This window comes from Spermophilus citellus (assembly GCF_964194105.1).
Source record: "Spermophilus citellus genome assembly, chromosome: X".
Classification (NCBI taxonomy): Eukaryota; Metazoa; Chordata; class Mammalia; order Rodentia; family Sciuridae; genus Spermophilus; species Spermophilus citellus.
In genome coordinates, this window is record NC_138190.1 from 14,892,441 (window position 1) to 14,919,402 (window position 26,962).

The 26,962-nt window shown below is 37.8% G+C and overlaps 1 protein-coding gene across 1 annotated transcript; it reads right to left on the bottom strand.

The window, feature by feature from the left end:
• Nucleotides 1–5,243: 5,243 nt before the first annotated feature.
• Nucleotides 5,244–25,117, bottom strand: EIF1AX (eukaryotic translation initiation factor 1A X-linked). The gene is made up of 7 exons (XM_081276822.1): nt 24,832–25,117; nt 18,740–18,823; nt 15,175–15,278; nt 14,280–14,330; nt 12,574–12,655; nt 11,054–11,145; nt 5,244–9,151 (listed from the first exon to the last, which is right to left on the bottom strand). The coding sequence occupies exons 1-7, from the start codon at nt 24,845–24,847 to the stop codon at nt 9,146–9,148; spliced, it is 435 nt and encodes a 144-aa protein (XP_081132948.1). The 5' UTR covers nt 24,848–25,117; the 3' UTR covers nt 5,244–9,145.
• Between the last annotated feature and the right edge of the window lie 1,845 nt (nt 25,118–26,962).

The window sequence follows — 26,962 nt, forward strand, 5'->3', positions numbered from 1 at the left end:
CCACCTTACAGATACTGTGTTCTTCTCTTGCAATAAGGCATCTGTGGGTAGACACTTGGAGGTCATGCAGGTAACTTATTCTTCATTCTCTCTCCATTTAATATTCATTAATAGTTCTTCCTTGATCCAATCTTTTTCATGATGGTTACAAAATGGTAAAATTCTAAGAATTTTTTACCTTATGGTCTGTGCTTTAAGAGCCTTTGTTAAAAATATACTTCCCAAGTCCCAAGATACTTCACATTTTCCATGTTCACAGGTCTACCTTTACTTTTTTATTTTATTTTTTTTAGAGAGAGAGAGAGAGAGAGAGAGAGAGAATTTTTAATATTTATTTTTTAGTTCTCGGCAGACACAACATCTTTGTTGGTATGTGGTGCTGAGGATCGAACCCGGGCCGCAGGCATGCCAGGCGAGCGCGCTACCGCTTGAGCCACATCCCCAGCCCCAACTTTATTTATTTTTAATGTGGTTCTGAGGATTGAACCCAGTGCCTCATACATGCCAGACAAGTGCGTTACCACTGAGCCACAACCCCAGTCCCTACCTTTACCCCTAAGCAATACTTTTCTGCATATGGTAGCTAGGGATCCAAATTCACTTTTTTCTGTAAAGTTTTCTCAGCAACATCTATTAGTCTTTCCTTTCCCCAATGATTTTTGAAGCCACTTCTATCATGTATGAAATTACCATCGGGCTGGGGATGTGGCTCAAGCGGTAGCGCGCTCGCCTGGCATGCGTGCGGCCTGGGTTCGATCCTCAGCACCACATACAAACAAAGATGTTGTTTCCGCTGATAACTGAAAAATAAATATTAAAAATTCTCTCCCCCCCCACTTTCTCTTAAAAAAAAATTACCATATTCTCTTTTTGTCAATTTCTGCACTTATTAATATGGCTTTTGGTACAACTTAATATCTAAAGTGAATCCCCTCTTTACTTTTTAGTGTGTATGTGGTGCTAGGGATTGAACCCCAGGTCTCATGCATGCTAAGCACACGTTCTATCACTGTACTACATTCCCAGCCCTTTAGACATTTTTAGAATTCTTAGACATTAAAAATTCCCAGATTAATCTTCTTTGGAACATTTTCCAATCTCTCTTCCTCAAATCACGTTGTACTATTAATTGGAATTGTATTAGTCAAAGATTAATTTCAGAATTGGCATTTTCATAACATTATGTCAGAACATCCACTAATACAATCTATTTAAGCTGCTTTTTTAAAATGGCATTCAAGTAATAGCTTTCTCCATTATACTAACTTCCTAAAAATTTAAACTTAGTTGAATAATATGTCTTAAAATATATACAATTTAGTTGTTAGTCCAGCACAGCAATTTTGTTTTTCTAAACTCAGAGCCTGTCTCCCACCCTCGCCATTTTTGTGTCACTGGGGATGGAACCCAGGGTATTCTACCACTGACCTACATCCCCAAAGAGGGATCTTCCTAAATTGCTGAGGCTGGCCTTGAATATGCAACCGTCCTGCCTCAGCCTCCTGAGCTGCTGGGATTACAGGTGCCACCCTGCCTGGCTCAGAATCCATTTATAGGTCAGTGAACTACAACTCATAGGTCAAATTACAGTCCACTATTTCTGTTAAGTTTTGCTGAACCATAGTTGCACTCAAATATTTGTGTTGTTTACTGTTGTTTTGTGCTACAATAGCAGAACTGAGTAGATATAACAGAGGCCATATGGCCTGCAAAGTCTAAAATACTTACTACCCGATTCTTCACAGAAAGTTTGCCCATTCCTAATTTATTCTTTTTTTTTTAAATATTTTTTAGTTTTCGGCGGACACAACATCTTTGTTTGTAAAATCGGGGCTGGGGATGTGGCTCAAGCGGTAGCGCGTTCGCCTGGCATGCGTGCGGCCCGGGTTCAATCCTCAGCACCACATACAAACAAAGATGTTGTGTCTGCCAAGAACTAAAAAATAAATATTAAAAATAATTTTTTTCTCTCTTTAAAAAAAAAAATTGAGAATCATAGCTGGGCAAAGTGGCACATGCTTGTAATCACAGCTAGCTACTCAGGAGGCTAAGGCAGGAGTAACCTAAGTTTGAGGCCAGCCTGGAAAACTTGGCAAGACCCTATCTCAAAATAAAAAATAAAAAGGGCTGAGGGTGTATGGCAGTGACAGAGCATTTACCAAATGTTCATGAGGACCTGGTTCCTGGGTTCAACCTCCAGCACCACACAAAAATGAGAATCAGAGAAAGCTTTTATATTTGCTAATGGTGGTAGATATTCATAAGTTGATTTTCCTTGAAATGGCAAGCTCATTTGTGAATTATTTCTATCACTATTGACTATATTAGCAATCAAAAATTATGTAATTCAATCAATAATAAACCCAGTAACAACAGAAATAGGTTTAATGAAATGTGATTTTTAAAAGCCACAAAATTTGAGTTGGCTTTATTTCAAAGTTTTGCAAACCTTTTTATTTGGCTTAGAAGAAAGTCTCATATCTGCTTTTCTGTTTAATATTGCAGTACCTTGTTTTGGTTAAAGAACATTAAGAAAGTCTGGCCTTGGAGGAATATAGTTGGAATGGTTTTTGAAACATCCTGCATGTGAAAATATTAATGGACAGAGCTAATATTAATGGAAGAACTATAAAGATCTACCAAATTTTTAAACATTTCATTCTGCAACATTAAAAAGTTGCACTTGCCAGGCACAGTGGCCCAACCCTGTAATCCCAGTGGCTCAGGAGGCTGAAGCAGGAGGATTCCAAGTTCAAAGCAGCCTCAGCAATAGCAACGCGCTAAGCAACTCGGTGAGACCCTGTCTCTAAATAAAATACAAAATAGGGCTGGAGATGTGGCTCAGTGGTTGAGTACCCCTGAGTTCAATCCCTGGTACCTGCTCCCCAAAGTTGCACTCATTAATATGACTGATCTTTTCGGCCAAGTCTTTACTATGAAGCTGTCAAGCTAATGGTAGTAGATAGTAGTTTCCTTTAAAACCTTTCTGCTGGGTATGGTGGTCCACACCCAGCGGTTACGGCGGTTCAGACAGGAGGATTATAGTTCAAAGCCAGCCTCAGCAACTTATTGAGGCCTTAGGTAACTTAGTGAGACCCTTTCTCAAAATAAATAATAAAAAGGGCTGGGATGTGGCTCAGCGGTTGAGTGCTCCTGGGTTCAATCCCCAGTACCAAAAACCACCAAAACCCAAAAATCTTCCTTTCTGCTTGAAAGGTCAAGTTTTGTCACTGGCAAAAAAAAAAAAAAAAAAAAAAAAAAAAAAAAATTATCATTTTCTTTGAAGTAACAGACTCAATTCATCCATTTTTGTGAAAATGCTGACCACAAACAAAGTTTTGAATAACTAGTTTGTTAGTTTTAATGCTCCATGAAAAAGTGTCTAGTTGTTTGCAACTCATACAAGCACTTTTTTATTATTTTTTGTGGTACTGGAGGTTGAATCCAGGGCCTCCTACATGCTAAGTTCTCTACCAGTGAACTGCATCCCCAGCCCTTTTTAAGAATTTTTGAGACAGCCTTAAATTTGAGATTCTCCTGCCTGAGCCTCCCAAATTGTTGGGATTATACGTGTGTAACCACCATGACTGGCACACTTGAGGCAACTGTCCTACCCTGGTATACAGAAATGTTTTATGTAGTACTTTCTACTGTCACAAAAAAATTATAAAGATGTATGTTCAAGTGGTGGAATGTCCTTGATCTATATTAATGTACTCATTAGATTAATATTTTTATTGTATCGAGGGACATTCTTATGTAAAACTAGTTATCAAATTTTAAGTTTGTTGGGCTGGGGATGTGGCTCAAATGGTAGCGCGCTCGCCTGGCATGCGTGCGGCCCGGGTTCGATCCTCAGCACCACATACCAACAAAGATGTTGAGAACTAAAAAAAATAAATATTAAAAATCCTCTCTCTCTCACTCTCTTTTAAAAAAAAAAAAAATTTAAGTTTGTTTGCTTTTGGTGAATAACCTTGCAATATTGTGAAACTTATTTGATCTTTGTCCCTGTTTCTGGCATACAACTCCTAAAACTGAAGTGATGTCTTTGTATACTGATATGACTGTTGACGGTAGACCCTTGGTAGCTTCAGTATGGGGACTAGTCATGGGAAACTCCAAGGTAGAACTAGAGGGTTGGGCCCTCAGCTGCATTTCTCAGCCACCAAGAACAGTAGATGAGCTGGAGGTTAAGCTGATCACCAACGGCAAATTATTTAATCAATCTTGCCCATGTAATGAATTTTCATGAAGACTCCAAAAGGACAGGTTTCAGAGCTTCAGGATACCCAAATACCAGGGTAGTTCCTGGGAAGACACAAAAGTTTTGTCCCCCCCTCCCCCATCCATCTCTTCATGACATTCATGCTTATCCTTTGTAATATCCTTTACAATAAAACAGTAAATGTGTTTACATGAGTTGTGAGTTAATCAAACCCAAGGAAAGCCAGTAGGTCAGAGACATAGGTAAAAAAAAATCCAGGGCTTGTTATTATTATCTGAGGTGGGGTGGACTGAAACCACCTTTGGAATCTGATACTAGCTCTAGGTAGACAGTTATCAGAATCGAATTGGAGGCCACTCAGCAGGTTTCTGCTACAGAACTGATTGCTTGAATTGTGTATGGGGAAGATACCCTGCCTACTTGGTCAGACACTGTCTGTGTGGACTTTTACTTAATATTCTTATGAACCCATTTAGCAAATTCAGAGAAATCCCAGGCAGGGAATATAGCTTGGTGGTAGAGTACTTGCCTAGTAAGCTCAGAACCCTGGTTAATCCATAATGTCACAAAGGAAAAAAAAATTCCATTATTTTTATTCCTGAGATGTCTAAAATAATAAATTTATATGTAATAAGCTTTTATTGAATTCACAAAATCCAACTAATTCTCTATCTTATAGTAATCAGAAAAGGACCTCAAGATTTTGGTGCCACTTTTTGATCTACTATTATCAACGTGTAAATTGAACAAAACATGGATTGGAATAGTAAGGGAAGTGATGAAGTTGGGTTGGGGATATAGCTCAGTGGTTGTAGAATGCTTCTCAGCACGTTTGAGTCCCTGGGCTTGATCCCTAGCACCACAAAAAAGAAAAAAGTGAACAAATTAGCCAGAGGTATAAATATTTAGTTCACTTGTAGGCCTCTGCATAGTACAAAAGAACATCTATTGAATGTGATTTTGGCAATTTTCACTTTTGACAACTGATTTACCATTAGAAAATGACTTCTTCAGCACAGGTTTGTGACAGGTTTTACTTGCTAAGAAATGCAACTTCATATGTAGAATGATTAAATGTATTCATTCAGATCAACCAAAAAGACAAAATCAAAAAGTGAACAAGGCGTATCTTTTCCTCATATATCACAATTAAATTTTTTAAAAATCAAAATTTTAGAAAGGAATCACCATGAACAAAAATTCATAAAAGCATTACAAAGTTTGAAAAGAATCAATTGTATACTTTGGTGGAAGTTGATTCATATTTTATTTTCTAATTGCAGTTTGCATCTGATTTCTTTACAGTATTCCACATGATGGGAAAGGAAACCTCCAAACCAGCCAGTACTAATTAGTTGTCATGAATCTATAGTAAAAGGACATAAAAAGACTCACCAAAGACTTAAAAATGAAACATCACCAGAGCCATGAATATTGGTAACTATAAACTTTCTCTAAAGAAATATAGAGCAGTTGTTATTCTATAAAATATCAAGCAACTTTGAGTCTTTCATCTTTTAGTCTTATGCTGAATTAAATAAGGTTGGTAGCAATTACTTTAAATATCGTGTCCACATAAATATACAAATATATACTCTACATGTTCTTTCTATCATAGTAATCAAAGACTGCAAGCAAAAGATATGGTAGAGAACATAGAAGACATGCATCTTCTATCTTACACAGTCCTGGGTATCAAAGTGAAAAGAGGCAGACACTACTCTAAGTGCATTACACATATAAAGATCTATGTTATTAATCCTCCCAACAATTCAGAGAGACAGGTACTATTCTCATCATCCCTACCTTACAGGTAAGGAGCCTGAAGCTAAGAGAAGCTGGAAAAGGCACCCATGGTTACCTGTGGTTCAGGGCAGTGGAGGTTTTAGGTACAGGCCACTCGATCCCAGGCCTTCTGCGCTTTTCTTCCTAGCACACTGCCTCACAAGGAACAAGCAGGTGGGTGGGCAAATTCCAATATACTCTCTGAATTGCTGTTTATTCTATATCTGAGAGTCTAATATCTCTTCACACTTATACTAAGAATTCAGATTTTGTTGTTTTCTGAATAGGAAGGAAAAAAAGGATGATAGTTTAAGGTAAACCCAAACACAAAAGTGGTATGAAAAAGATCATGGAAAGTTCATGGAAAAGTTAACAGAATAAATGAAACTTACCCTTACTAAGTAGGAAAAAGATAAACATACAGGTAACATAAAGAACCTCATTTTCATTCTGATACTTTAACTGTCAAGCCACAGCCAATACTGGATGTCAATACATCTGCACACAATTGAATGGAGTAGAAATATAGCTAGGTATTTTATTCAAAACATGCTTTTACCTATTTATTCAGAGTCACTCTGAAGTCAACAATGACAGCAGTTTATAGCTATTAAAGATGTTATTTAATATCATAAGTTAATGGTTATGTAAGATAGATGAAATTTAGTTTAATTACAAGCCAGACAGTTTTTCAGCCATGATTCCATAGATGCGATGAGTAAACCAATGGCTGTTTTTCAATAAAATATAAAAATTGTCATCATGCATAGTGTACAGGCTCCTAAATAAGTGGTCTTTTTAAAAGCTGGATGTTCAAGAAAGATTCAACAAACAACTAAATCTTTGCACAACTTTTTACATGAATGCTTGGTTTGGTTATTCAGCCACTTTAGTAACATGATATGTATATACTCTAACTGGAAGTAGAATAAACTGCATGAAAAATGAAACCTTCTCAAATTGATTAGTAATAACTATTATACCCTCTTAGCATTAAGAAGCATTATTCTTAGATTTTAAGCCTTTTATTTTTCTTTCTGGGCATTGCTTATAGCATTGTAATATGGGAATCAAAGAGTATAACCCAAAACAAAACAAAAACAAAAACACCAAGAATTTTGGGGACCACTCACTCCCATGCCTTATTTGAAGTAAAATCAGATCAACAAAATTATAGTTTTCACATCATAGAATTCCTCCAAGTAGCACTGCATGAGATATAACCTTACCTCAAATATTTAATCATTATCATTCCACATTTTTTCAGGAGGCAACAGCAATATACTGGGCTGTTACTACCCAAGCATGATAAAATATACCATCAGTAAATACATGAATTGGGGACATAGCTGTAATTTTTAAAAACTCTTTTAAAGAAATCATATTTGTTAGAGGATGTAAGTAGAAAGTAAACTAAATTTTCAGTTGTACTATCCCTACCAGGAACTATATTACAAATGCAGAGTTCAGTCTTGGTAAAATTACATGGAAGATCTAAGGTACAATATAAATTTAGCAAAACAGTTTTAGGTATAGAAACCTAAATATCTCATATTTTGATTACTGATGAAGACAATCACTAAAACTCTCCAAGGCTGGTTTCTCATGAATACTAAAAACCAGCCCCTGGTCTCAGATGCATTCCACCCAGATAAATGTTCAGAAACTCCATAGAATAAGAAACATAAACCACAGAGAGGCACTCTATACTGTTCTAATAGTGTTTTATGGTACCTCAGATTTTAAATTCAGTTTTTACACTTAGGAAAGTAAATTATAATTGAGTGGGATTAGAGAAGCTCTGCTTGTTTTTTTAAGCCATATGAAGGTTTATTACCATGTGTATTACTTTTCATCACTGAAAAAAAAACTCTTTGGAGACCAATGGAATAGAAGTTCAACAAGCAACATAAATAGATCTGTTTTAAAATCGTATTATGATTACAATGTGGCTAGTGAGGTTTGAAGAATTGACAATGAAAAACTAAAGGTATACCTATACTCCTAACACAAGCAAAGGAAACTTTCCACATAATAAAATACATCCTTAATACAAACCAAGATATAATATACTATGCAGCATGATGTTTTCTTTATTATATTTTTTAGCTGTAGCTCTTCCATTCAGAAACTGGAGACCATGTTTTCAGTAAGTTTGTGATTTTTCCTTCTTATTTCCCCAGGTTAGGGATAGGTTGAAAAGGCTTAATTTGTACAAGTTGTTATGAATTTAAATCTTCATTTATATATTTTAAGTGTTAATAAAGCATTCAAAATGTAGCTTGTACATGACTTCTAAAAATAAAATAACACTTTTAACATAATCTTTCTGTTCTGCAAAAATATTCTACATACATATGATCAAAACAATCTTTTCCTGTTTAGGAAATTTCCTATGCACAGTAATGAGGGGGGAAAAAAAAACTACCAATATTTCCAATGTTAAGATAGCTGGGTGCCACCTAGTGCTCAATTTCTGTAACTACCACCTTTACAAATTAAAATTTGCTATTACAACCCAGGTTCTAAAACTACATTTTAGAAATATTCCCCATCCCCCATGTTTACGATGGCAAAATAAGATCATGAAAAGAATGCAGATATCAAAATTAGTGTAAAAGTAAATGCTACTTAAATATGAAAAAACAGGCGTATTGTTTTGACTAAAAATGCAGATTTCTGCCTCCTTCAAAATTTTTAGGGAACATTTGGTAACTGGAATATACAGAAAAATTCTGTATAGTCAACAGGCTAGTCAAAAGTAGGGCTTAATTATAATTCATAACAAGTACAAGGCAAATGGTTTATTCAAAACATCCATTTACTTACTGCAAGTGGTCAAAGTAGGAAAGGCAGTAATGTATTTTTTTTTCTTTTTTCTTTTTTTAAATAGATGTGCTCTTCTATCCATAAGCTCCATTACATCAATAGCACAAAATGGGCTTAATGTTTCACTTAAGATAATTCAGCATTATCAGTTTTAAGGAAACAAATACCTTAGAAACAAATCAGTCTGCCTTAACAAATCACAATCATGCTAATGAAAATTTAATCTTCTTTTAGGGTTATGGCCAAAATCCAAACTGCAGGACAATCTTCCGAAAAATTGGAATGTAAAGTGTTGTGTTCAATTTAGATCTGAAAAGGAAAAGAACATCAGGTCAAAGAAAACAACAATTATCCTCAATTCTAGTCTGCTATCAGTCCCTTTTTATGCTCTCCTTTGTAATGTTTATGTTATACAGAATATTCTTAATAGAGTGTATCCTTCCTTCCTTTCTTTTGTGCTAGTGATCTGAGATTTTATATTGTGGGAGCATTATCTCTTTAAGAACTGGACAAGCATCTCCTAATTCTCCTCTTCTCAATATGATTGTAGGAATATAGCTAGAACACCTCTAGAGAGATGTCTAGGGAAAAAGGTATTGCTCTCAGGTGATTCAGCAAACCCTTACAAAATGCTCAACAGAAATCAATTACCTTTAATAACCACTACACCTGAGTCTGCTGGGCCCAGTTTTGAGAAGGTATGGGCACAGAATCAGAAATTCTTTTGAGAAAATCTTGCTTTGCTTAGATCCTCAACCTATCACTTCTTTGCTTAGATCCTCAACCTATCACTTCAGAATGTGTGGCTTCACACTCATGCATTTTCTCTGGTTAAGTTCCTGAATTTTCTAAAGAGGCTTTCTATTTGAGCACAGCCATCAAAAATATTTGGATCAGTTCTTAATTCTTAACACATTGGCTACATGTCAAGTTCTTGTTACTTGAATATAACTGTTAATTCTACTGTCTTAACAGTTGTTAGAATCTTAGCTCAGGATCTCCAAAGTGAAGTACATTAAAAAATAATAAAACAATGTGTTTATTTTTCCCTTTTCATTTTCTATTTGGGGGTATGCTTTAAAATGTACACAATGGTAGTTGTGTACAGTGAGTTTAATTCTTGGTGTGAGTATTCTGAATGATTTGGAGATGCACTGAAATGTAAGATGGACTGAAAGATGAATTGAGATATATGATTAATCAAGTATCTACAGGTTCTGGATCCACTGATTTTAACCAACCACACAGAGGAAACGTTTCAAAAAATGTGTCTGTACTCAACATGTATACTTGTCATTAGTCCCTGAACAATACAGCATTACAAATATTTACTGGGCATTAACGTTCACAGTGTATTAGGTATTAGTAATCTAGAGATGACTTAAAGTATTTGGGAGGACATACACAGGTTATATAAAATACTACACCTTTTCATAAGGGACTTGAATACCTGTAGATTTTTTTTAAAAATATTTATTTATTTTTTAGTTTTCGGCAGACACAACATCTCTGTTTGTAATGTGGTGCTGAGGATCGAACCCGGGCCGCACGCATGCCAGGCGAGCGCGCTACCGCTTGAGCCACATCCCCAGCCCCACCTGTAGATTTTTATATCCTTGCAGTGTGTGTGTTGTGTGTAGGTATGTGTCTATCTGCCTATCCTGAACTATGATCTGAGATGACTGTACAGAAGTGTTAACTGTAGAATCTTGGCGGTGGGTATCACTTGTGGAGCCTAAATCAGACTCCCCAAGACTGGCCTTGGTATCTCTTAAAAGCTCTGGCAATTCTATTACAGAATCTTGGTCAGGAACAATTACTCTAGGTATTTTGAAATTATATATTTGAATCAAATCAAATATTATTAGTTTTGATTATGTACATAGATACTTTGGGAACCTTATTTCACATGTATAGGGGATTGAAAAGCAGGACTTACGATTATGATTACAGTGTCTGGCATTCATATTGCCAAAGCAAACATTTTTAGGAAGAAATATTGAAAAGGGCTGTTTAGAGTTCCCAAAATAAAAATAACAGTTTGGTTATTTTGTAAATAATTCTAAGGACTTTAATTCATGGACAAGATCCAAAATACACTCATTTAAGTGTTCCACATTCCCAACATAAATGAAACTTAGTGCAAAGGGCTGGCTTTTCCATGCATAACTCATCAACAGAAACCAGAAAATGCAGAGTGCATCTACTTACATCATCAATGTCCTCATCATCATCTCCAATGTCATCAAACTGAATTTCATCATCATCTCCAGGACCGAATGTATCAGTTTCATTGATTTTAGCTGAAGACACAATAACAGATTAAGTATACAAGGAGACTCTCATAAGTCAATGTTTAGTTTATTTTAATCAAAGTTTTCATCATAAGGAAAACCTTCCAAACTTCTACCTAGCAACACTACTATACAGAACAAATTTCCTAGCAAAGTTACAGCTTTGTCAAGACAGAGTATTTATGTTATAATTATCTTTTGTCCACAGGGGTATTTTTAGCAAGGCAGGCTCTAATTATACTAATTCTGAAGCTATTTACAACTTCCAGGTAGACTTCAAAAAATGGTTGAGCACATACTAAAAACTCTATTTCTTTAAGGAAAGCTGGTTTGCATTGATGTTTGAGTCATCAACCAGAAAGATTTGGTCAAATCATGCTTAGGCCTACAACAATGACATGCTATTCTTATTTCCAGATATATCACCATTTTCTATGTCACAAAGGCTAAATAAATAATTTCAGTGGAATTTTCATGAGTACCTAAGACTGTTTCTATAATAAAATACAATGGGTCAAAAAATAAAAATAACTGCTAAGCAAAAAAATGTAGGCTTACAAATTAGTATATAAGGTACATTTCCCCTGTGATGAGATTATGAAAGATTTAATTTTTTAAGTTTTCTGCATAAAAAATGCATTACTTGCTGGGCATGATGGCACACACTTGTAACCCTAGCAACTCAGGAAACTAAGGCAGGAGGATCACAAGTTCAAAGCTAGCCTCAGCAACTCAGCAAGACCCTGTCTCAAAATAAAAAAGGGCTGGGAACATGGCTCAGTGTTTAAGTGCCTCTGGGTTTAATACCTGGTTTGAAAAAAAAGGAGGGGGGAGCATTACTTTTGTATTTGGAAGGAGTGGAACTAAGAATATTAGTTCTAAAATTTTACAGGGGGCTGGGGCTGTAGCTTAGAGGCAGACTGCTTGCCTAGCATGCATGAGGCACTGGGTTCAATCCTTAGCACCACATAAAAATAAACAAATAAAATAAAGGCATTCTGTCCATTTACAACTACAAGAAAAATTAAAAAAAGTCTTACAGAATGCAATGATACAGGGACATAATGGATTGAAAACTGATTTTTTTTCTTGTGGCGCTGGGTATCCAACCCATGGCCTTGCATATACTAGGTCAAGTGCTCTACTACTGAGCCCCACCCCCAACTCTCCTCCAAAGGAATTTTTTAAAAGTACTATAACAAAATTATTCCTTTCACTGGCATTATACAGAAGTTAAGGGCTTATAATAAAATGAACTTACTAAAACTGTATTTTAGCAGGAACAGAATTCAGTAATTTCTCTTTTATAGTATCTAGTATTATGACATAAGCAGACATTAAAAGTAACCAACTAAGCAGACAAAATCCACAAAATTCTACAAAAATTCCTCTACCTAAACACTGATAACCCAAACACCATATGACAAGTGGCATTACCATGCTCCGGAAGCTCGCCATAAGCCTTCAGACTTCTAGCTTCATCTGCATTGTATTTTAAAATTACATCAGCTTTGTTATCCTTAAATAGAAACAAGAATTTTAGAACTGATTACACATACAAAAATATTATCAGTTATTTTATAAATTATTTTTTAATTGAATAACAACATCAAGTCTCACTGTTCTGTTATAAACCTTCTTTAAAGTTTTCTCCTACCTTTGAAAAACATCCTTGGGTTTAACCCAGAAGGAAATAGGTTACGTGCATGACTAAATAATGAGCTTAGGAAAGATATTTACTGATCTTACTTTAAGAACAGAACTGTGAGCTGGGCTTGGTGGCGCACGACTGTAATCCTAGTGGCTCAGCTCAGGAGGCTAAGACTGGAGGATAACGAGTTCAAAGCCAGCCTCAACAACAGTGAAAAGCAAGTCAGTGAGACCCTGTCTCTAAACAAAATACAAAATAGGGCTGAGGATGTGGTTCAGTGGTCAAGTGCCTTGAGTTCAATCCCCACCCCCGGTAAAAAGAACCAACCCCAGCCCCTTCTTTAGGTATTTCTGATACAAAAGTTCCACTGACAAATACTGCCTTAAAGTTTACACTTCCCCATTTGAAATGAATGACTCAATTAAGGAAGAAAACTGATCACTTCAGCCCATTGGGATCTTGTTAAGGTGCATGATCTGATTAAAGAGGCTTGGGACTAGGGTCCAAGAATCTGCATTTCCAACAAGATCCCAAAAGACAGTGATGGTACTGATCTCTGGGCCACCCTTTAAGCAGCAGGGGTATAGAAGGATCATGGGAGATTGCCTAGTCAGAATGTTACTCCTTTCAGAACTTTGGTGTCCTTTCTAATGGGGAATTAATTTTTCTTCCTACTTCTGGGGTTATTAAGATCAAAAGAAGAAGATGGATATTAAAATGGTTTATGAATTTAAAGCAGGCTTTCTCAACCAAGGCAATAATGATCATTATGAACAGGATAATTCTTCGTTGTGGGATGTGCCTTGTAGGATATTCAGCATCACCTCCAGCCTCTAACTATTATGCCAGTAACACTATCCACCTCTCACAGTTGTGACAATCAGAAAAGTCTCCAGGTACTGACAAATCCTGAGAAGGACAAAGTCACCCAGAGTTGAGAACCCAATGATTTAAATAATTCTTTATTGGGACTATAAAAATACAGATACTATCAAATGGAGATGAGTTCTAAAAGGTAAAAGTCAAGTGGATCTCCCAGATCCATAAAGTTCAGACCATGAAGGGCAACTATCATTTTCTTCCCTAGGTACTCATCTACATTTAAAGCATATATTTATATCAATAGTGTGTACATTTTGTAATTACTCACGTGCCTGTTTTATTCTCATAACAGGCCATATGCCTTTTCTGGGATGGGCACCTGACTCAGTATATCCCCTATAGTAATGGTTCACAGGTTTTTATTTAAGACTTATAAATTTTAAAAACTTAGGGAAACAGGCTAAATGTAAGATTATATTTTTATTTCACCATCTAAGAATGATAAACACCACAATGTATTATGGCTCATTCCAAAAAAGGGGAAAACTTTTTAAATATTAAAAAAAAGAGAGAAAACAGATCATTTAGCTTTTTAAAAAACTTTATGTATGTATTAACTCCACAGATGGGCATTTGGAAAACATAATCCCTGAGATCATCAAAATTTTACCTGGTAGTCTCGAAGACCAACCAATATGATGTCTGAGGTATTTATCCAAACCTACAAAAGAAAAAAATCATTGTACAACATATTTAAAATAAAAATGAAGAGACTGTGAACCACTCCAAGTGGTTATCTACTAGAGAATAGAAAATGATATGGTTTTATTTTCTTCTGTCTTCCACCTACCCACATATACACAGCTCCCTTTAGTTTGGGAACAGAGGATTAATAGTACCAAATTTTAAAAAGTCACAAAATCAGAGCTGGGACTTTTTATTTTTGGTGCAAGAGATTAAACATAGGGACATGCTAAGCACAGCTCTACCACTGAGCTACACCATCAGTCCCAGTGAGTGATGCATATCAAATTTTATTAATATGCTTTATAGCCAGCCCACTCAATACAGAATCCAAAATAGGTCTACCTATCAGGTCCCTTATGGCTTCTTAAAACAATAGTTCCCAGCCTTTCTCCCCTTTCATAACATTAACATTTTAAGAAATTTTTTTTAGTTATAGATGGACATAACATCTTTATTTAATTTATTTATGTGGTACTGAGGATTGAACCCAGTGCCCCATGCATGTGAGACAAGCACTCTACCACTAAGCCATAACCCCAGCTCAACATTAACATTTTAAGAGTCAGGTTATTTGCTTTGTAGAATGTCCCTCAATTTTCACTTGTTGGCTATTTCCTCAATGCTTCAGATTCAAGTTAAATATGCTGGGTAGGAATACAACATAGGCAACGCAAAATATTCTTTATAAACAATGGAATATACATAAAATTACCAGCAAGACACTGTCATTTGACTAACAGGTAAATTGCTAAGCCCATAAAAACTGCAGGTGTGTGTGGAGGTAGGGGATATAGCTCAGAGTTAAAGAGTGTGCCTACCTTTTTTCTCAATTTCCCTCTGATGTGACATAACCTCTTTACACCATCGAAACACATTGCTTCTAATCGTCCATTTCCCAACATTTTGATTACTTGAGCATACTCTGGGGAGGTGGAAAAAAAGGAGGGTATGAAATACTGAACAATTTTTGATAAAAGTAACTTAAATACATGCAGTAAAAGTATAAATACAATGGAGGAGTTATAAATACCACGCTAGTTAATGGTAGAGCCAGAATCAAGACTCTGTAATACCATTTTTATAATTTGTACCTATTAGACATGTTTTAATTATCTATTCATTTTGAATAAGTAGACTGATTGCTGTCTTTATGACTGTATGCTCTATTTCTGGAGATCAAAGGTGGTTTATCCCCAAAATGAATATTATACATCATAAATCTCTCACATTCTTTTACTCTTTTCTCTTAGAGCCTTTAAAAGCAAAACTCAAGGAGAGTTCTTAAAGCCAGAAAGGTGTTTCCAAGTAAAACACCAATTTTTTTTGGTGGTATTGGGGAATGAACCCAGGAGTATTTTGACTCTGAGCTACTTCCCCAGCACTTTTTAAATATTTTGAGATGGGGCTTGCTAAGTTCACCAAGCTGGCCTCCTGCCTCAGCCTCCCAAGTAGTTGGGATCACAGGTATTTGTCCAGCTAAAAATGCCAAATTTTTTTTTATTTATTTTGAACTCAGGGGCACTTAACCACTGAGCCACATCCCCAGCCCTTTTTATTTCTCTGAGACAGGGTTTTACTAGTTGCCTAGGGTCTCACTAAATTGCTGAGGCTGGCTCTGAACTTATGCTCCTCCTGCCTTGGCCTCCTAGGCTGTTGAGATTCCAGATGTGTTCCAACATGCCGTGCGTGCAAAATGCCAGATTTTTAAATAGAATCTTTTCAAATGGGTACCCAGGAAGTTACCCCATTTCACTGCCAATAGAAAATACTCTGAGAAGATTATGTGACCCAAGGATGGTGGTACACAAGACTTCAGACACTTTAGGTTACCCATATAACTGATCCCCAAAGAGGATATACACCAACTTGTAAACATACTGAGAATATCTGAAAGGCTCAACCATGGGGCTGACGTGTAGAAGTGAGTTATTCAGACTACAGTGAACCGCGTGCCTCAGGAAGACTGGTCCATTCAGAGGCAGTCTCTCTTTAAAGTAGGAAAAAAAACATGAAAAAAAGTATTGTCTGCCTAAATAAACACAACTGAGGCAAAAGTTACTGAAGCTAAGAAATGAAAGGTCTTGCCAGGCATGGTGGTGCATGACTGTAATCCCAGCAACTCGGGAGGCTAAAACAGGAGGACTGCAAATTCAAGGTCAGCCCCAGCAACTCAGTGAGACTCTAAGCAACTTAGTGAGACCATGTCTCAAAATAAAAAAATAAAAGAGCTCGGGATGACCCTAGGTTCAATCCTCAGTATACCCCCACCCCACAAAAAAATGATCTTTTAGCCAGAAAACATGTTTCATTTTTAGTCACTTATGTGTACAGCATGAATATATTTACCAAAAATTCTATAAAAAGGCTATCAAGAAAAGTTATTTGCTGGGCTGGGGTTGTGGCTCAGTGGTAGAGTGCTTGCCTAGCATGTGCAAGGCCCTGTTCGATCCTTAGCACCACATAAAAATAAATAAATATAATAAAGGTATTGTGTCCAACTACAACAACAACAACAACACAAGTTATTTGCTGAAGTGCTGAAAATTGAGGCAATTGGTGATACTGGAATATAATCCTATTACTATTTAATTACCTGTGTGTGATATGTAGTTCTATTGCAGTTATATAAAACAATAGGCTTAGCTTTAGGAAACACATGATGAAGTAAGGGAAAAGAAACATGTCTTCAACTAAATTTCAAATGGTCCAGGAAAAACCAAACTAAATCAAACCAAAACCATGCATTTCTTTTTTTTTCTCTTGTATCAGGGATTGAACCCAGAGGAGCTCAACCACTGTGCCATATCCCCAGCAAACTCCCCGCCCATTTTTTAAAAAATACTTTTTTTAGTTGTAGTTGGACACAATACCTTCATTTTATTTATTTATTTTTATGTGGAGCCAAGGATCAAACCCAGAGCCTCACACGTGAGTGCTCTACCCCAGCGCCCGCCCCCAGCCCTTTTTATATTTTATTTTGAGACAGGATCTCTCTAAGTTTCATAGGACCTTGCATAATTTCTGAGGCTGATTTGAACTTGTGATCCACCTGCCTCTTCCTCCTGAGCTGCTGAGATTACAGGCTTGTGCCACTGTGCCCAGTCTATGCATTTCTTAATACACACGCGTTGAAGGATTTAAGAGAGTTCATTATACTAACATCACAACTTTTCTTTAGGTTTGAAATTACTCAAAATAAAAATGTGGGAAAAAACAAAAGTGATCTAGTCAGAAATTATGTTATATACCTTGGTTTGGCATTGACAAAAATCTTAACCAGTCTATAAAAGTCAATTGATTGTTTAGTTTTACCCTACTGTATTTTATGAAATCATAAGTTAATGGCACTGGAGAACGGAGAGGCCTATAATGACCTCAGATTCTTCCTTCAACTACAGATGATCTTATGAACATATCATGTAGCATCATTTACTGTCAAATATGTCCACTAAGCTGGTGCATGGTTGTAATCCCAGGTACCAAGGAGGCTGAGGTAGGAGGATCACTAGTTCAAGATAAGCCTCAGCAACACAGCAAGACCCTGTATCAAAAAAAGTTTTGGGGTGCTGGGGATATAGCTCAGTTGGTTGAGTGCTTGCCTTGTATGCACAAGGCCCTGGATTCAATCCCCAGCACCACAAAAAAAATTTTTTTTGGTACTGAGGATTGAATCCAGGGGTGCGTAACCACTGAGCCACACCCCCAGCCCTTTTTAAAATATTTTATTTAGAGACAGGGTCTCTCTGAATTGCTAAGTGCCTTGCTAAGTTGCTGAGGCTGGGTCTGAACTCACAATCCTACCTCAGCCTCCCAAGCTGTTGGAATTACAGTTGTGTACCATGGCACCCGGCAAAAATTTTTTAAAAAGAGTGGAACAGGAATATAGCTCAGTAGTAGAATACCCAAGTTCAATTCCCAGCCCTGGGGAAAAAAATCCACGGAATCAAGAAATTGTCAACTACAGCTGTTCAAGAATGTGCAATTCGTTCTTCACACAGAAAAATACAGAAAAACATTTTAACTCTGGTTCTAGAAACAGTTCACCTGTGGATGGCCAGCCACCACCAGCACACCAACAGGAATGGACTATTTACAGGGCCATCACAGGGCTGTACCATGGCTGTGTTCTGGTCATCTTTAAGTCATAACTCAAGTGTTCATATAAGTCAAGGAAACTTATGTATAAATCCTCAATGCAGACTGACACCAGGAAATATTATGGAAAGAAAGGCTCTAGAAGTGCAAGAAATGAGAAATGGAGAACAAAAAGGACAAGAGATTTATTGCTCAGGATTATGAATAGGATCCCCTTTAGAGATCTAATTCCATATTCAGGGAGGAAAAGATGTTACAAAAACAAGACTAACATATGAAACCACTTACCTTGCCCATCCTCTTTGAAGACCAGCTCTCTTTTTTCAGACTCATTTTCATTCTTACCTCTGCGTCTATTTTTACCTCCTTTACCTAATCATTTTTTAAAAAGAAAAAAGATATAAATCATTTGCAAAACAGTATGAAAAGAAACATTAAAATAAGGCTTATAAATTATATTTTAAATCACTAAAGTGAAAAATTCACCTAATTTGAGTACTCTTAATCATATTTAATATTGTTAACATACCACCCTCCCCACTCTTCATGGATTTTTCTTTGGGGATAAAGTCAGGCATCATGGTGCAAGCCTGTATTCTCAGACACTCTGGTAGCTGAGGTAGGAGGATCACAAGTTTGAGGCCAGCCTGGGCAGTTTAAGGAGACCCTCTACTAGGGATGCAGCTCAGTGCAGATTACTTGCCTAGTATGTGTGATGCCCTGGGTTCCATTCCCAGTACTACCACCACCAAACACATACACACAGAGAGAAATACACAGAAAAACATTTTAACTTAGCACACATCCTTTCCAAATAAAACCACAATTCCATACAAATTCCTTGTTTTTCGTTTCTTTTAAATACAAACTTGGATCTTTGGGTGTGTTCTGCTAACAGAAAACAAAAGAATGAAAAATAAGAAAGAAGAAAAACTCTCACAAAAATATATAGAACGCCTCATGAATTCGCCCCATACACGTTCTTGTAGTAAAATCTTGAGTGCCTTTGGAAGGAATTAGATGTTTCTAAGATGAAGTGAACAGAGTGTCTGGACAAAGAATTGTGGTTTTTCACTTTTGATATATAGCAGAGTACTCAATCACTGAAATCTCCATTCAAAATTCAATTTACTCTCTTTTTTTGAATTTTTAATATTTATTTTATAGTTTTCAGCGGACACAACATCTTTGTTTGCATGTGGTGCTGAGGATTGAACCCGGGCCGCATGCATGCCAGGCGAGCGCACTACTGCTTGAGCCACACCCCCAGCCCTCAATTTACTCTTTTACAAAGATGATCCTTAAATGATACCCTTGTTGTTTCTGTTATATATTCACAGGAACTATGCTCTTAACTACCATGCGACCATGCTATCTATTTTGTCATGATTATCTCTATGAGATAATTTATTCCCAGTTACCAATGAGTTCACTGAAACTCAGATAAAAGATCACAGTCAGTTAGCAGGGTCACCCAGACTCCCCCGCTAATCCTTTTTTGCTTCTAGTTCTCAAATTAGGTACCTCTCTAAAGCATTTTGCTCTCTTTTCAGAAATCTAAACCACATACTGGGTCTTGATAAATTCTATAAGTGTCTTGTCTCTCTCCTTCCTGAAACCTCAAGAAAGGAGCATTTGTAGGAAATGATGAGGGGATGTGAAGTTATAGCTACTGAAATGAACACACTGATTTTGTTGTGATACAGCAAGAACAACTCCAGCAACTACAAGAGTTTGAATTTTATCTTATAAGATGCAGCTTAGGGCTGGGGATGTGGCTCAAGCAGTAGCGCACTCGTCTGGCATGCGTGCGGCCCGGGTTCGATCCTCAGCACCACATACAAACAAAGATGTTGTGTCCGCTGAGAACTAAAAAATAAATGTTAAAAAAAATTAAAAAAAAAAGATGCAGCTTAGATTGGATATTTGAAGTTAAAAAGGTGCTAACTGCCCCAACTTTGAAACAATGAAGATGTTCTTTATTTGGTTGGTGAATGGATAAACAAACTGTGGTACATCTATAATGGAATATTAGTGATAAAAACAAAATAATTGTGAGGTCCTGAAGAGACATGGAGGAACCTTAAATGCTTACTGGTAAGTGAAGGAAGCCAACTTGTAAAGGCTATGTACTGTATGACTGTAACTATATATGACATCCTGAAAAAAGCAAAACTATGGAAACAGTAAAAAGATCAGTGGTTGCCAGGAGTTTGGGAGGGAGAGATGAATATATGGAGGAGATACTCAAGGCAGTGAAACTATTTTGTATGATACTGTAATGGTGCATTCATATACCAACCCTAATGTAAACTATGGACTTTGGTTAATAATGTATCTCTACTGGCTTAGTAATTATAACAAAGGTACCATACTAATACACGATGTAAATAATGAAGAAAATGAGGGTGGGGGAGCGAGCAGAGAACAAATGGGAACTTTGTTATTTGCTTCTAGTTTTTCTGTAAACCTGAAGCTGCTCCAAAAAGCCTATTAACAACAACAACAACAAAATCAGCAAGGTACACAAAGATACAATCAACAAAATATGGACTGTGATGAGCAAATATATGATACATTATGAAAAAAATTTAAAAACCAGATCTTCATATTAAAAGATATTTAAAAGACCTGTCAGCCAGTCAACACACAGACCATATCTGAATCCTGACTTGGTGTGGACGATGCAAGATTAGCAACGAATTGGGGGTATCTGGAGTTAGGAGATGTTTATACAAAGGTTCATTATACTGTTTTATTTGAAATTTCATTTAAAAATAAGTGAAAAAGGAAGGTAGAAGGAGGGTATAAAACTACCAGTGATATGAAAAAAAGAAATACATATTTGCTTATATATAAACTGTTCTCTGAAGGACACACAGAAAATGTAAATATATTTACTACTCAAATTTTTTAAATAAAAAATCCTTTTTTATGGGGCTGGGATTGTGGTTCGATGGTAGAGTTCTCACCTTGCACTTGTGAGGCACTGGGTTCAATCCTCAGCACCACACATAAATAAATAAAATAAAGGTATATCAAAGATCCTTTTACAAAATGCAGAACAAACCTAGCTTAGAGCATATGAAGAGGAAAAACTAGTCAGAATAATATTTATGAGATGGAAATGAGAGCTGTGACCAGATGTGGAGGGGAAGAGAAGGGGGAGAGTAAAGGATGCCCAGGGCTTTCACACAAACTCCTTAGGGTCATCAATTCAAGACTGTAAAATGAGGGAGTTAGAACAGAGTATCCAAATACCTCTGTTCTAATATTCTCATTGGAGTCCTTAAAAATTCTTAATTTCCCTCTCACCTATCATTTTTCTTCATACTTTAAATACAATTTCCCACCTTTTGAAGAAATCAATTTTCCTCTCACTTATCATCTTCATGCTAGTAATCTTACATCTCATCCCACTATTTCAATTTGGTATTATTCTCAGATTTCTAATGGCTCAGTACATCTCCAATGAATGGGCCCGTCATCAAACTCAATTGTATTCAAAGCTCAATTTACCTTCTTTCACAAAGCTTGTCCTTAATCAACATTGTTTCTGTTATATAACCTCAGCGACCATGCTCTTAACTACCATATAATAATGCAAGCCAGGAACTGGGGTTGTGGCTCGTGGTAGAGTGCCCGCCTAACACATGTGAGGTGCTGGGTTCAATCCTCAGCACCACATGTAAATAAATAAAATAAAGGTACTGTGTCCACCTACAATTAAAAAAAATGTAACCCATTTATTCATCACTTCTGTACTTTACCAGTAAGTTCACTGAAGCTACCTCTCCACAGTAGTTTGTTCTCATCCCACAACCTAAACCACATTAGCAGTCATTTCCAAAAGGCAGGAGAAAGGCTGTTAAGTGGTAGTGATACCAAGGGACTCATGGGAAGAGCTTGGAAGCAGTAAAAATGTTCACAACCCAAATATAATCAAGAATGTGCGCCTGGCCACAAAGACACATATTTGACTTTCTAAAGCAGCACAGGTACTCTCTCCTGAGCCAATGTCTGTCACCTTGCTCAATGCTTTTGTTAGGTGGGCCACTACAATTTCAAGTTTAGTATTTGAGGCATTTTTAGGGAGCAAGAAAACTAATTTCTTGGAAAAAGACAAGTACTTCAAACCATTATGCCTGCTAGATCTTCAAACTAGAGCACAAGTTCTATTAGGGCCAGGATTATTCCTACTCTGTTCACTGGTTATATATCTGAGCTTGGCAATTCCTTCAATGAAGCAGTTAAGAGTAGTCCAATATATTGCTAAGGAATGGTGATCTCAAAATCATAGGTAATAACCTCTTCAAAGAATTGGCTTTACAAGTACAGGAAATGACCTCAGTGGTTACTTCTAGAAAGAAAGGAAGAGAGTAAAAAGGGACCAGGGAGGGATGCACACAGAGCTTTGATTTGATGTGTGTTGTAATTCTTAAATTCACAATAATGAATTCCCAGGTGTTCATTATACTTTTGTATCTCTCAAATGTTATTTATTTAAAAAAAAGATTCATTACTTGTCAACTTATCAGCCACGTAATGGGACGCTCCTTAAACTCTCTTTTGAAAGAGTAAGACCAGGTCTGAGTGTATGACAAAGTAGCATAAAGTAGAATAAACATTCTAACTTTTTAATCTTACTTTCTAGAAAATAGTTAGATTCTAAACTAAATCAAATTCTCAAATTCCTTCTTTAAACCAAACAGAAGTGTTTTGGAGAAATTTCCAAATGGGCTCTTTCTTAAGCAAAACATGAGGCTAGTGAACTAGGTGTGACTTTAGTGTATAAGTCCCATTGGAACCAAAGGGGAACCTATAATTCACCAAAAGGTGCAATCAACAGAAGGGAAGTGACTTAGTCCAACAAATATTTATTGAGCATCTTCTAAGTGGCAAGTGCTGGCAATCTGACGTGATTAAGGTAGATGCTATTCCTGTCCTTTAGAACTTATAGTCTAGTGAGGGAAGTGGAAATTTCATCACTCAAAATAAAGATGTGAATAAGATACTTATCGAAGTGATCCAGTTAACATGTCAGAATAAAGAATTCTATAGATTAAAAATTACAAAACTAGGTGTGGTGGCACATGCCTGTAATCCCAGCTACTTTGGGAGGGTGAGGCAGGGGGTACACCAGTTTGAGGCCTGCCTGGGCAATATAGCAAGATCCTGTCTCAAAAAAAGAAAAGAAATAAAGAAATGTTTTAAGACTTCTGAAGACATATATATTTGTCCTCCCTTCTTTTTTGTAGCAAAAAATCTTGCTACAAAAAAGACCTGCAAGTTTTATTTCTGAGACCAGTAAGCTGTGTAGCAACTTGAAGGACTGAATCAAATAGTAAACAGAAGTATGACCAAGTACCTTGAGAGTAATGAGTAGGGACAGCTACAAAACAGTTAAATAGAAAAGAGAACATAAGTAGACATGGATCAGAGGAGAAGATCTTAAGATGAATACCAGAGAAGAGTTATGGGCTGTGTAATATGCCCCTCTCCAGTGAAAAATACAAAGCTTTATCAATTTCTACTTGCACAATTTTCTTCAAGAAATTCTAAAGGTATTAAAAGTAAAAGAATGACTGTAAGTCTATAAAAAGGCGAATTTCCTTACTGAGTGTTCTGTTTTTACTTAGATTAAGCCTTCCATTTTAGAAACCCCAAATAAACTTATCCTCGGCTGATAATTTGCCAACGTTTAGCCCCAGAATGAGAGAATAAAGGTTTTTATTCCCATCTCAATATATACATGATCTGAAGCCAAGTCAGAAAACTTCGCTAAATATGGATGGAGTCTTGGGGGGGGGGGGGGCGGAGGTTAAACCTCATAAAGAAACCGAGCAAAGTAAATCTCTATAGATGAACCTTAAAAAAGCATCAAGGCATCAGTTTATTAAGGACAGAGAGGAGCCTCAACAATACTGAACAACTGTCCATAAAGAAGCCCATGCAGAGTACCAGATGGGCACGAGAGCAGTCATCACTCTTAAAGTTCAGAACGGATCCCAGGGCTTAACTTTCCCTGCGGGGTAAGTCCACAGGGACCCAACTGCGAAGGCCAGGAGATCCCAAGGGAGGTCCTGCGATAAGTCCCTGAAGCGCCGCGGTCAGTCTGGCGCGAACCAGGGGCAAGAGCCCACATTCTCCCACAGGAGGCCCTACAAAAATGGCGTCGGCTCCACCCCAATGTGACCAAACTGGGAAACAGGAGTAACTTCCTCGGCCCTCTCCAGAGCTCCAAGTCGCATGTGGAGCACCCAGGCACAGGCGGGCAGGGCAGGAAGGTCACTGCGGCCTGGGTTGACCTGGATGCTGCGGGCAGGGCCAGGGAAATCGGGCCGAGTAAAGCCGTGGTCTCGGGGTCCGGGTGGCATTACCTTTATTCTTGGGCATGGCGGTGAAGGTGGACTCGCGGAGTCTCCGACTTCTTTCCGAGAGGGAGCGGCGGAGGAGGGGACTCCTCAGAGGGGCGCGATGGGAGACACGAAAGAGCGCACGCGGGACCAAGCAGGCTCTTGGAGGCCGAGTAGCGTGCTCCGGAGACTCTGGAGACTGGGTTCTTCCGAGATCCGCTTGCGCCCACGCTCGACAGCAGCAAATGGCGTCGCGGCTGCTTGCGTCGCCTTTCCCCGCCTCCCGCCGCTGGCAGGGCCCACCCCCCCCCACCCCACTCGCCCTCCACCCCCGGCTCTAGGGCGCAGGCGTGGCCGACTAACCCTTATTGTTAGAGCCGAGGGAGCTGAGTTCTGGGAGGGTTCTGAGGCGCCTGAGAGCACGTAGGGGGCGGGACCGTGAGCCGGGAGGCGGTGGAGTCTGGGACTGGATGGATGCGGCCCTGCGTCATAGTAAGGGGAGGATTGAGGTAGCGCCGGCTGCTGTCTGTGCCAACCGTCTGTTGGTTTGTAACAAACCCGGCGTCTCCTGGTTTGACAACTTGCTGACTCATTAACCTCACAGCTAGCTCAGTTTTAATGTGGCCCTTTCACCCGCCCAGCCAGGCTGGGAACCTGAGGGGAAGGGGAGACCTTTCTGTTATCCATTACCAAAGCATATTTACATGGCACTTGTTAATCCTTTTTAAATGTCTTCCCTGCCTCCTTGTTGCTTATCACTACCAGCACTTAACAGATTGGCACACAGTGGGTGCTCAATACACATTGGAAAAAAGAAAGGAAGGAAAGACAAGTTAGGTGTTAGGGGATGAATTATGTCCCTCTAAAGTTTTTTTTTGTTGTTGTTGTTGTTGTTGTTTTTTGCACCAGATATGCAACCCAGGGGTGTTTAACCACTGAGCTACATCCGTATCCCTTTTTAAATTTTTTATTTTATTTTATTTTATTTTGAGACAGGGTCTGATTAAGTTGCTTAGGGTGTCACTAAATTGCTGAGCCTGGCTTCAAATTTGCAGTTCTTAGGCCCCAGCCTCTTGAGTCATTGGGATTACACAAGTGTGTGCCACCACTCCTGGCTGGAAGTCCAAATGTTTAAAAATGGAAAGTCTCTGTCAAGCTGGGAATGTAGTTCAGTGGCCGAGTGCTCGACTAGTATGTGTGAGGCCCTGGGTTTGATCCCCAGCAACACACACGACACAGACACAAACACACGCACAAAATCTCTGTCAATTGCCTGATATAAAACCTCGAAGGACAAAATAAACATCAGGGTTCATTTCCCTATGATAGATAGCATGATTCCCATGTATGACTGTTCATCAGAATGACTGGGAAAGAGGTGAATCATGTGAACATCTGGGGGAAATATGTTGCAAGAGCAAAGCCTCTGTATAGAAGCATGTTTGGTATATTCAAAGAATAGTAAGAAGGAGCTGGGCATGGCTGTATGTACCTGTAGTTCCAGCTCCTGGGGAGGCTGAGCCTATGATTTCAAGACCAGCATGGGTAAAATTGAGAGAACCTGTCTCATTTTGTTTTTTATTAAGAAGTAGCAAGAAGTCCAGTGTGGGAAGAATGCAACAAGCCAAGGGAAGAGTTTGGGGAGATAAGATCAAGATTATAGAGGTAAGGAGACCAGGTCTTTGAAATCCATAGGAAGTTTTAAACAGATTATTTTGACTTCTTTTAAGAATATGGGGGCTGGGGACATAACTGAGTTGGTAGAATGCTTGCCTTGAATACACAAGGCCCTGGGTTCAATTCCCAGTACCCCCCCCACACACACACACACACAAAGAACAGACTGTAGGGGGCAAAGACGATAACAGAGATCATACCAGATGCTACTGCAGTTATCCAAGGAAAAGATAATGGTAGCTTGGAATAGAATATAAGGTTTTTTTGGGGGGATAATGAGAATGATAATTGCTGCATGTCTCTATACTAAAAACCACTGAATTGTACACTGTAAATTGGACTTTGTGGCTTATGAATTGTATCTCAATAAAAGTGTTCAGAAAAAGAAATGGGAGAATGGATCTGATCATGGAAAAATAAAAGAATTGACAAATACTACTGGGGACTTAGCTGAGATTAGAAAATATTAGATTGCAGT